At 39.8% G+C, this 12,864-nt stretch overlaps 1 protein-coding gene across 6 annotated transcripts in view; it reads right to left on the bottom strand.

Annotated features, from left to right (window-relative positions):
• The window catches only part of GABRG2 (gamma-aminobutyric acid type A receptor subunit gamma2), a 288,951-nt gene that overhangs the window by 20,540 nt on the left and 255,547 nt on the right, over positions 1 to 12,864 (bottom strand). For 3 of the 6 annotated variants that reach the window (XM_040442009.1, XM_040442018.1, XM_040442026.1), the window contains 2 exons: positions 9,387 to 9,539; positions 7,878 to 8,083 (listed from right to left, as the gene is read on the bottom strand). In XM_040442009.1, the coding sequence (XP_040297943.1) occupies positions 7,878 to 8,083; positions 9,387 to 9,539 (359 nt within the window). Of the gene's footprint in view, positions 1 to 7,877; positions 8,084 to 9,386; positions 9,575 to 12,864 lie in introns of all 6 variants that reach the window. The other 3 variants (XM_040442045.1, XM_040442054.1, XM_040442036.1) reach the window with 2 other exon arrangements.

Genomic DNA, 12,864 nt, shown 5'->3' with positions numbered 1-12,864 from the left:
TTGCTCCTCAGCCATCTCTGTAGCTCTGTGATGCTCTGGCATCAACATCCTGCTGACAGGCGCTACATGACCGCTGAAGCCAATTGCGGGCAGCAGTGATGACTTGTCGCCCATGCGGCACGTGACCCACTAACATGACACATGGGTGACAGGTCACCGTTGTGGCCAGTGATATACTGCAGCACCTGTTAACCGGATGATGATGCCAGAGTATTATGAAGCTGCAGAGACAGCTGGGGAGCAATAGAGCTGTAACCCAGCAGAGGGAACCAGGTAAGTATGATTCCCACTGCGGGGCCACGCTCTGAGGTTTTTTTAAGTCCTGGATAATCACTTTAATGCAGGACGCTGGCTCATATTCTTTAATTGGCCCAATTGTTTTACTAAGATCCAAAATTTTCTTCATCTCTATCACATGTCAGAAGGTGGGTACACTTTATATGGATATTATTAGGCAGTTATTATTAGACAGTAACTTTGTATCAAATTGGTTTATCTATACTAAGTTAATTATTTGATTCTTGTTAATATATATTACAAGTGCTTGTGTCTAGATGCAATAATTATGCACCTAAATAGTGTCCTGCCTATAATGACCAGACATAAACCAATAATCCTCTCTCCTTGAGACCAGCAGGGACATATTCATTACAGTTCTAGGCAAAGCATCGTAATAATCCCAATAGTGTCAAATTCTGTCAGCTACAGAACCCTATTCAATCCAACATTTTTCTGGAGGCTTGTTAGTTTGTGAGTGGTAGAAGTCACTACCTAAAATGATGAAATTCGCAAATAACATAGCAAGTTTGAAAGGCTGAAAAAGACATCCATCCATCCAGTTTAGCCTATTGCACTGCAAATTTTATACCCAATTCATAGACATTTAGGTGTTATTTACTAACAGAAATATGTCTATATTAGGCATATTTATGGTGTAGACTGCAGCGCAAAGATTATTTAGGCACAATCTGCGACATTTCCCAGCTCAGGTCTAAAAAAGTGGGTGAGTCGTGGGCGTGGAAAGGGGACCAGCTGACAGGTCCGTCTCATTCATCATTTTCTATGCCTCTTTTAGGTGTAAAACATAGTCTAAATCTATGCCAGCAAGAGAGCTGATGTGTCTTTAGTGGCGGTGTCTTTAGTGGCGGTGCATCCACTGAAGTTATGTAGAGACTGGCGCCTCTACATAACTTCGGCGATCTACCGCCAGCGCAGGGTCTTATTAAAACTAGCATCTAAAACACTGGTCTAAATAGTTTTTTGTCATAATGACAGTACAATTGTTCACATATACTACACATCATATAAAAGTATATTATCTGTAAAGGTCAGAAACAGATTTAAGTGAAAAGTAATATACTGTATTATTGAGTCTTCCTGTTTTAATTAAAAGCCTCCATAATAGAATAACATGTGTCACATTAATAAACCATTTCAGAATTATTTCATACTTATTTCCACTACATGGATTTTCCAAGCAAAATAATTTGAACTGTGAAATGTGTAACTGTATAATAACTGGTTAGACAATAAAGGATGTGCAGTCAACTTCATCAACCATCAAGAAAAGACATAATTCTGGTAGGTGTAATGGCATAGCAGTCTCAAGACTTTGCAAGAAAGTTTCCATCAATTCTTTAGACAGTTACGCAAATGATGATACAACTGTAAGACATTCCATTGAGACATGCCAAAACGATTTGAAGGATTGTCAGGCACCAGCTATGAAAACCATAACAAAGAGGTCACAACTTAAAGTGGTTGTCCAGGTTTTATTTTTAAATCCGCCCCTACCGACCTGGTTCTGGCTGCCAGGCTCTCCATACTGCACTTCCACTACACTTCCCTGTCTTTCAACTTCCTAAATGGATGGGGTCACATGTATTCAATGACTGACAGCAGCAGTGATGTGTCCCCAAGCAGCACATGACCCAGTAGTGACTAAACACTTGAAGACACATTACTGCCAAGGACAGTCATTGCCTACAACAGCACATGTGACCCTGTCTTGGCAGGAAGTCAAGGACCAGGAGTGCAGTGAAGACAGCCTACTGTAGGTGTGAGTGAGCCAGAACTGAGCAGGGAGCAGATGAGTATGGATTTCTTCATAGGTCTAGCTGATTTAAAAAAAATAAAAACTTAATCAAAGCCATTGTAGGGTTGTTGGAGATTACAGACATTTAGATTTGCTAAGTTACTTAATTGGACAGGTAACAGGAATTTCTAAAGCATTGTTATCATTTTTATTCCTAAATTAATATTACATTTGAAATTTGAATATCTTAAACTCTGTAAATGTTTGAAAAACCCTTATAGTCTTTTAAAAAAGTGGATTTTTATAGTAAATGCTAGACAAAAAGAAGGGGGAAGATGGAGATATATCTACAGTCTTTCTGCCTCAGTGGGGGAGATTTATTAAGACTGGTGTAAAGGAAAAATGGCTTAGTTTCCCATAGCAACCAATTAGATTCTGGCTTTAATTTTCAGGGCTTCTTTGGAAAATAAAAGGTGGAATCTGATTGAATTTGATGGGCAATTAATCCAGTTTCCTTTACACCTGTTTTGATAAATCTACCCCAATGTTTTTTGTGACACTTCATGAGAGAAAACAGCAGAATATATCCATCAAATTGGTTGAAAGCACACAACACATCAAGAAGAGTCTATACCATCAACAAATATACAGTATATAGAGAAAACATAGCAAAAAACAGAATCAGCATAGGGAAGTGAAATGCGAAGGTTAGATGCAACATTTCTGCTTGTACTACAGTATATTGGGCTGAAGGGTAATCTTTAATAAAAGACTACGGTAAAGAATTGTATTAATATTCTATCTTTTAAAATTTCTACTATGTGTTAAAAATTATAGTTGCTATATCTGCCAGTTAGCGAGATACACCATTTGGTGATTACCTGTTTAAACACCCTAATAATTCAGTATACTTTTAAAAATATGTTGTCTTAAAGACTATGGAAACAGTGACATAAAAATATTTTTTTACTTGGCATGGAATGTTAGTGGTTATCTTGAGTTGCAATTAACTTAGCAGTTTCAGGAGGGAGTCTTTATTCCAGAAATCATTTTCAGACTCTATCAGTATAGCTGCGTCTTTATGCTTATTTCTCCTTCTACAGCCCTATGCTTTTCTACCTTGTGCTCATAAATATTGAAAAGTGTGTGATCCCCACTCCCTCTACAGATTTTGCCAGGAGTGCTCCACTTTCTCTCTATTCTCCTGTAAGCTGCTTTGTTTATGCTATATCCCTATAAATCGGCTAAGTGAGCTACCCTCCTTAAATTCTTTACCTCCCTCTCCACATTCTAAGCTGCTTTGCATGACCTCCTCCCCATCCCTGCTGCTATCTCCAAAATAAAGAGAAAGGAGGATGATAACAGATAAATATGATATAGTCATGAACTGATGGATCTATGTCATATTTAGCAGACCAGTCAGCTATGTGAAAGAGTAACAAGGAATCCGCAGCAGCAATGTGGTGGAACATTTTGGTAACTATTTATCCAGCTGCTTTATCTGGCAATTAGGACACAACTGAACAATAAAAAAGAGCAAGGTGACACTAGTAACTAGAGTTGAGCTAACCCGAACTGTAAAGTTCGGGTTCGTACCGAACTTTAGCTTTTTCGGGACCCGGACCCGAACATTTACATAAAAGTTCGGGTTCGGGTTCGGTGTTCGGCGCTTTCTTGGCACTTTTTGAAAAGCTGCACAGCAGCAAATCAACAAGCGTTTAACTGTGTGCTCTGAGAAGCCATCACAGACATGCCTACTATTGGCATGGCTGTGACTGGCCAACTGCAGCCAGTGACCCAGCCTCTATTAAAGCTGGAGTCACGTAGCACCGCCCGTCACTCTGCTCTGATTAGTGTAGGGAGAGGCTGCAGCTGCTGTCAGGGAGAGATCAGGGAGAAATATTAAGAAGAGCTGCCTTTTTACTCAGCGATCTAAATCCAATGTGTTTTGTGGGTGCAGTGCACAATTTTTTTAAGCCTGCACTGAGCCAACTTCTGCTGAAAACGAACCTTTTTTTACTTCAGTTTGTCACTATCAATACCTAATCGGCAGCCATTTTATGCAACGATAGTGCACCAGCACTATCTATCTGCATGTCTGCTAGTCCAGAAATTCAGCTTTTTTGCTGACTGTGCTTAAAAAAAACTTTTTGTTCAAATACTGGTCATCTTTGATTACACGTGCATAGGTGACAGTCACATTTAGGCCACAAATACGGCCATTAGGTTACTGCGGTTAAAGAAAAAAAAACTTTGTTCATATACTGGTCATTTTTGATTAAACGTGCGTTGATTACAGTCACATTTAGGCCACAAATACGGCCATTTGGTTACGGCGGTTTAAAAAAAAAGTTTGTTCATATACTGGTCATCTTTGATTACACGTGCATTGATTATAGTCACATTTAGGCCACAAATACAGCCATTTGGTTACTGCAGCTTAAAAAAATGTTTGTTCATATACTGGTCATTTTTGATTAAATGTGCATTGATTACAGTCACATTTAGGCCACAAATACGGCCATTAGGTTACTGTGGTTTAAAAAAAAACGTTTGTTCATAAACTGGTCATCTTTGATTACACGTGCATAGGTGACAGTCACATTTAGGCCACAAATACGGCCATTTGGTTACTGCGGTTTAAAAAAAACGTTTGTTCATATACTGGTCATTTTTGATTACACGTGCATTGATTACAGTAACATTTAGGCCACAAATACGGCCATTTGGTTACGGCGGTTTAAAAAAAACGTTTGTTCATATACTGGTAATTTTTGATTACACGTGCATTGATTACAGTCACATTTAGGCCAGAAATACAGCCATTTGGTTACTGCAGTTTAAAAAAATGTTTGTTCATATACTGGTCATTTTTGATTAAACGTGCATTGATTACAGTCACATTTAGGCCACAAATACGGCCATTAGATTACTGCGGTTTAAAAAACCGTTTTTTAATATACTGGTAATTTTTGATTACACGTGCATAGGTGACAGTCACATTTAGGCCACAAATACGGCCATTAGGTTACTGCGGTTTAAAAAAAACGTTTGTTCATATACTGGTCATTTTTGATTAAACGTGCATTGATTACAGTCACATTTAGGCCACAAATACGGCCATTAGGTTACTGCGGTTAAAAAAAATACTTTTGTTCATATAATGGTCATATTTGATTGCATCGGTGACTGTCACATTTAGGCCACAAATACCGCTGTCATATAGAGTTTTTAAAAAATAAATTGAGTGCTATACCCTACATCAGGGTTTATATTGGCGGTTAATTATTTTTAACATACTTAACCAATTTTTACTTTGCTTTGTGAACGCTAACTATGAGGCAAACATATAATAAGGGATGTGGTCATGGTCGCGGTGGTGGTGTTGGTGGAGCCTCTGGCTATGGGCCTAAATCTCTCAAAATCATCTGTTCTATTGCTGGGTGACATGAACCCCCTTTTGCCGTGAATGAACCCCTGCTGTGCCTGGGTGACAAGGGCCTAAATCTATCAAAATCGTCTGTTCTATTGCTGGGTGACATGAACCCCCTTTTGCCGTGAATGAACCTCTGCAGTGCCTGGGTGACAGGGGCCTAAATCTCTCAAAATCGTCTTTTCTATTGCTGGGTGACATAAACCCCCTTTTGCCGTGAATGAACCCCTTCTGTGCCTGGGTGACATGGGCCTAAATCTCTCAAAATCGTCTATTCTATTGCTGGGTGACATAAACCCCCTTTTGCCGTGAATGAACCCCTGCAGTTCCTGGGTGAGAGGGGCCTAAATCTCTCAAAATCGTCTGTTCTATTGCTGGGTGACATGAACCCCCTTTTGCCGTGAATGAACCCCTGCAGTTCCTGGGTGACAGGGGCCTAAATCTCTCAAAATCGTCTGTTCTATCGCTGGGTGACATGAACCCCCTTTTGCCGTGAATGAACCCCTGCTGTGCCTGGGTGACAGGGGCCTAAATCTCTCAAAATCGTCTGTTCTATTGCTGGGTGACATGAACCCCCTTTTGCCGTGAATGAACCCCTGCAGTTCCTGGGTGACAGGGGCCTAAATCTCTCAAAATCGTCTGTTCTATTGCTGGGTGACATGAACCCCCTTTTGCCGTGAATGAACCCCTGCAGTGCCTGGGTGACAGGGGCCTAAATCTCTCAAAATCGTCTTTTCTATTGCTGGGTGACATGAACCCCCTTTTTCCGTAAATGAACGACTGCTGTGCCTGGTTGACATGGGCCTAAATCTCTCAAAATCGTCTGTTCTATTGCTGGGTGACATGAACCCCCTTTTGCCGTGAATGAACCCCTGCTGTGCCTGGTTGACAGGGGCCTAAATCTCTCAAAATCGTCTGTTCTATTGCTGGGTGACATGAACCCCCTTTTGCCGTGAATGAACCCCTGCAGTTCCTGGGTGACAGGGGCCTAAATCTCTCAAAATCGTCTGTTCTATTGCTGGGTGACATGAACCCCCTTTTGCCGTGAATGAACCCCTGCTGTGCCTGGGTGACAGGGGCCTAAATCTCTCAAAATCCTCTGTTCTATTGCTGGGTGACATAAACCAACTTTTGCCGTGAATGAACCCCTGCTGTGCCTGGGTGACAGGGGCCTAAATCTCTCAAAATCCTCTGTTCTATTGCTGCGTGACATGAACCCCCTTTTGCCGTGAATGAACCTCTGCAGTGCCTGGATGACATGGGGCCTAAATCTCTCAAAATCCTCTGTTCTATTGCTGGGTGACATGAACCCCCTTTTGCCATGAATGAACCCCTGCTGTGCCTGGGTGACATGGGCCTCGTTCTCTCAAAATCCTCTGTTCTATTGCTGGGTGACATGAACCCCCTTTTGCCGTGAATGAACCCCTGCTCTGCATTGCTGACAGGGAACTAAATTTTGTGAAAACATCTGTTACTGATCGGAAGATGCGCGACTACAAGCGTACGCTGCTGATGGCATTCCCACCTGACAGCGGGGGCACAGTGGAAGCACAAGGCAAAGGCAAAGGAGGAGGAAGAGGTCGCCAACGCAGCTGGGGCACCGCCAGCACCTGAGAAGGCAGGGTTAGCATGGCCAAAATGTGGAAAAGCTTTGTCAGCCTTGGAGGTGCTGACCTGCCCTGCAGCCAGTCTATAGTGTGAACGTGTGTTTAGCACAGCAGAGAGCATTATGACAGGCCGCAGCCAATGTGGACAAGCTTACGTTTATTGAACCAGGCATGGATCCCACAGGAATTGTCCGTACCTTGTGCAGAATAGACATTTATACCAGCCTCAACCATCCATTCTTGTACTCAAGTGCACTTATTCTTTGTTTTATTTTGTTATATGTCCCAATATTTTGGGGGATACCCCAATTTAAAAATAAAAAAATATCACAAATCAGTGTTGGCTGCCTATTCCTCCTTCACCGCCGCTTCCACCAACACCGCCACGTCAACCTACAGTACACCGCCACATCTACCCATTTACCGCCTCCTCAGCCTCCTACTCCTAGATCCAGATTTTTATTTTAAAGTTTTCTGTATTTTATGTTATTGTAAGTCATTTCCCTATCCACATTTGTTTGCACAACAATTGCCATGCTCTTAAGCACATTTTGATGCCTTTTGCAGCCCTCTAGCAATTTCCAGGACTATTTTAGAGCCATTTTAGTGGCCAAAAGTTTGGGTCCCCATTGACTTCAATGGGGTTCGGGGCCAAGTTCGGGTCAAGTTCGGGTCCCGAACCCGAACATTTTTTCAAGTTCGGCCGAACCTGCCGAACCCAAACATCCAGGTGTCCGCTCAACTCTACTAGTAACCAGTGAAACATTTTATAAAATAGCAAAAATATTTTCTGCATACTTACTGGATTCTTTTTCTTTTTCTCTTTGTCCTTACTTGGCTTCCTGTTACTGACAAAATAATGAAGTGTTCCATATTCCACCAAGGCAGAAAATACAAAGATAAAGCAGACAGAGACAAATAGGTCCATTGCTGTGACATAAGACACCTTAGGCAAAGATTTCCGAGCAATAGTACTGAGAGTGGTCATAGTGAGGACCGTTGTGATACCTAAAAAGAGAATTAACGCTTCAGTACAATACAGTATCCTGGTGCAAGGCATTTTTTAGCAGCTGCTATGATTTACAGTTTTCAAATATATTTCAATAGACTGTCACTTACACAGTCTACACCAAGATAATATGGAATACAACATTTTCCTCCAGACACCAGAGGGTGGCAGAGGAGATGCATATAAAGGAGATGTGTGTATTCAGGGGAGATGTTTATAGTGTGTAGCGTTTCTATCCTGTTGCCTTTGTTAGTACCATAGGGCTATCATTTAATAAGCCACCATCCAATAATAATAATAAGATAATTTGGTCTACATTCAATATGAGAGAATTTTGTGTATACAGAAAAGCTGACAAAAACGCTTACAAATGGCTTGTGGCATTACTTAAAAATGAATTCAACGTTTTACAAAAATATGTTTATAGTTAAACTCATGTAATTTTCTGATGATACATTTTCTTGAAACATTTGAAGGATTCAGTGACGGGTACTGATAGGAATAGGAGTGTAACCAGGAAAGTTGGCCACTGGCAACCATAGCAAACTTTAGAATGAGCCTCCTCCCTAAAGCATGAACTCTTATGTGCATGATGACTAAATATGTTATAAAATAAGCATAAGAAAGGTCTGAATCCTTACAAAGTAATTTTAATTTATTGTCTGCAATGTAAATCACTTTAATTCAATTCAAATTCCAATGTTTAGATGGGTTGTCCCATATGGACAACCATATTTTTAAATGAGCACTTGCTGGTTATCAGTTGATTTTCATGGGTTCCGCAGCTTGAACCTGCAGGAGGCCATACATTTGTAGTCCAGAAGTCGCTGCAGGAGAAAAACAATCTTACATGACATCTATTAAAAGAAAGGAGTGACTATGTAATACATGCTCATACTGAGTCTTCGAGAGCAGATATTGTTCTATTTAGAGGTCATTGCCCCTTGCCCAATCGAGAGGGTTCCCTCCATGTATATGAAGCACATGGGGGGATTTATTTCATATTGTACTCCTAATGAAAATGCTCTGGAGTTCAATATATTAATTTAATAACAGATAACATTGTTTGGTCATGGGAAGCTACACACACTCTCGATAAACACCATCCACTCTTTTCAAAAGTGATGAGCATGATATAAAATTTCTGACTACACAAAAAATATTTGCTTTTGTACTCCGGAAAACTGGCATAGAGACTTTAAGAAATATAGTATGTGACCTAACAGGACATATGAACAGGGGAACAAACCCTATAAACATAGCTATGCTGTCCTAACAAGCAAGATGCATTCAGTTACTTACCTAGAGAAGTCCGAGCTGGGACGGCATCTTTGTTAATCCAAAAAGACACCCATGACAAAACAACAATGAGGGTGCAGGGTATATATGTTTGTATAGTGAAATAACCCATTCTTCTGGATAAATCAAAGTACACTGCCATTACAACGTAGTCTCCTATAAAGAAACGTAATAAAATTAAAAAAATAATTCTAAGAATACAAGCACTATGACAATCAGTCAAATATAGTACTTACAGCAAAATGACAGGCAAATGTGGATTACAGCAAAATGTTAACAAATCACAGATATTGCAAGCCATTCACAGCCTGGGAGAAGACAAGCTGTTTTTGTAAAAGTTGTTAAATCCAAAGCAAAGAGGCTATGTAAGTAAGAACAACAAGTACTCTTCTACCTGGCTGTGAAGCAATTTTCAGAGATTGGACAGCATCAAAGACAGAAAGAAGAGTACTCCCACTGAGGAGAACAGGTCTTCTCCTACCTTTACCCTTGCTACTCATTAGCATATTAGGCACCAGAACAGAGCGGGGGTCATGGTGGTGAAAAGGAGGGCCAATCTGGGGGAAAAAAGCATATATATATATATATATATATATATCTGCTGGAGGTGGACTACAGATGAGGGCATTAGTTTTAGAAAAAAAGAATTCCTGTGTTTTTTTTAATATTTAATATTCATATTTAACTGAGTATTTTATTTAGATTTTCTTTTATATTGCAGTTACAAATAATGAACCAAAATACAAATAATGAATGTTAACTTTTTCACTTGATAACGTTTAATGCAACTTCTATGCGATTTGACCGTCATATGACATTTGATGAAATATCCTGTGTATTGAGTCACGCAGACTCCATATGGAAATGAAAACACATGGTCATGTGCACAATGATTCCATGAAAGAAACCAAAATGAACTATGTTTCAGTAATTTGTATTGTTGTGTACAAGAGGTCTTAACCCCTAAGTCTGAGTTTTAAAAATGGCACCTGCTCTTGAGCATAGCAGGCTAATTTTTCATTGTTTCACCTCCTAAATTTTTTTATAAAAAGTCACCAAAAAGTCATATACACCCAAAATGCTATCAGATTACCCCACAAAAAAAAAGCCTTCACACTGCTCCATATACATAACTATTAAAAGTTATGGGAGTTAGAATATGGCAATAAAAATAATTCAAAGCTTTTTTTCAGCATTAAAACACAACAAAAACTATATAAATGTAGCATCACTGTAATCATACTGAAATAAGATAACAGGTCAGTTTTACCACATAGGGAACATTGTAAAAACAAAACCCATAAAAACTGTGGTGGAATAGTGTATTTTTCAAATTCCACCTCATTTGGATATTTTTTTTGACACTTCCCACTGTATTGTGTGCAATATTAAATGGTGTCATTAGAAATTGCAACTTACCCCTCAAAAATAATCCCTTATACAGCTATGTGAACTGTTCTGCAGGTAAAAAAACAAAAATGCTAAATGTTCCCGACCAAAAAGGGTACAAGGTACTGTCTGGCCACTTTTTCAAATGCGCTCAGAATACTGTAACATAATAAAAAAAAGTTTTCTCACAACCCCTGTTCCAAAGCTTTCTGAGTCCCATGATGGACCCTCTTGTTCTCACCAATGACTGACTGTAATGGGCCAACCCTTCTCCCAGTGATTAGCTACAGGGATACATGTCCATATAAAAAGGGTCTGGAAACTTACAGAGACCAACAGGGGACCTGGTAAGCATCGTTTGGACAGTGATCGGGGATTGGTATTCCAAGTTTTATGTCTTTTACAGATGCAGCCGAGCTGAACTTCATGGTTAATTGTGTTAAGTAAAAAATGGCACAAAAAATGTAACTATTTTAATGTATTTCAATGGCTTTTGTCACAAGATGGCATGCGATTACACTGACGTGTTATCAGCGTTATCAGAGTCATCTTTAGCTCAGCTACATCTTTTTATTTTAAACCATTCTGAGCATTTTTTTTTTTTATATTTAAGTAATCGGACAACCCATTTAATTAATAAAATTAACTAAAAGGACTTAAACATTTAAAAAAAAAAACTATATGGAGAATTTTACAATGTACCCATCACACAACCCTTTTAAGTGCAGATCCATGTAAATCTGACGAAAAAGATGTTTTAACTTGTCTTTGACATCTTGACATTCGACTATACTCATAGTCCCCAGCAGGGGTACACTTAGAGTTGCCTGAGCCTAAGGACAATAAATCTCGAAGGCCACTCACCAACCACTCTAGCTAGCCTTGATATAATTGGCTATCAATACTAGTGTTAATCGAGCATGCTTGGCCAAAAAACAGTTCGGCTTGAGCATCTCGATGCTCGGCACATGGTGGTATTCGGCCCACACTGTAAATACTGCCCTCACTGTAATGCTGTAGCCATGTTGGTTACTGCCATTACAGTGATTGGCTGGCTAGAACGAGTCATCGGATGCTATATAGCACCAGATGACGCCTGTTCGGCTCAGTCTTAGGCCTCCTGCACACGGCCGTTTTTTTTTTTTTCCCGTTTACTGGCCGTTTTTTGCGTTCCGTATACGGTCCGTATACGGAACCATTCATTTCAATGGTTCTGCAAAAAAAACGGAATGTACTCCGTATGCATTCCATTTCCGTATTTCCGTTTTTCCGTTCCGTTTTAACATAGAACATGTCCTATTATTGCCCGCAAATCACGTTCCGTGGCTCCATTCAAGTCAGTGGGTCCGCAAAAAAAACGGAACACATACGGAAATGCATCCGTATGTCTTCCGTTTCCGTTCCGTTTTTTGCTGAACCATCTATTGAAAATGTTATGCCCAGCCCAATTTTATCTATTTAATTACTCTATACTGTATATGCCATACGGAAAAACGGAACGGAAAAACTGAACAAAAACGGAAACACAACAGAAACAAAAAACGGAACAACGGATCCGTGAAAAACAGACCGCAAAACACTGAAAAAGCCATACGGTCGTGTGCAATAGGCCTTAGTCAGGGAGAGCTGTGCTGAGAAGGGACAGACAGTGTAGGGAGTGATATACAAATATTTTTTGTAGAAAAACTTTTCAGAGACCCAAAAGTCCTTTTAAGGACTATTGTTGTGTGTGGCAGCAGCAATATATATTTTTAGCGCGAACTGCCCTAAATTGCTAAAACTTAACAGACCCAAAAGTCCTTTTAAGGACTATTGTTGTATGTGGCAGCAGCAATATGTATTTTTAGCACAAACTGCACAATATACTGTAGATAAAACTTTACAGACCCAAAAGTCCTTTTACGGCTGATTGTGTCAGCAATAACTATTTTTAGTGCATCCTGCACTAAATAGCGTGCAATAGTTAGGCCACTGCAGACAGCGACATTAGCTGCACCATATCTCCTGTGTAAAGTGTGCTCATCCAAAAAATATCTGACATCCAGTGTATTTTTTCCGTAGACGGTGTTTGCTGCAAAATTTATCTGTGACA

This window comes from Bufo bufo, chromosome 1 (assembly GCF_905171765.1).
Source record: "Bufo bufo chromosome 1, aBufBuf1.1, whole genome shotgun sequence".
Lineage (NCBI taxonomy): Eukaryota > Metazoa > Chordata > Amphibia > Anura > Bufonidae > Bufo > Bufo bufo.
Note: the sequence above shows the minus strand (reverse complement) of the source record. Positions and strands in the feature narration are given on the sequence as shown.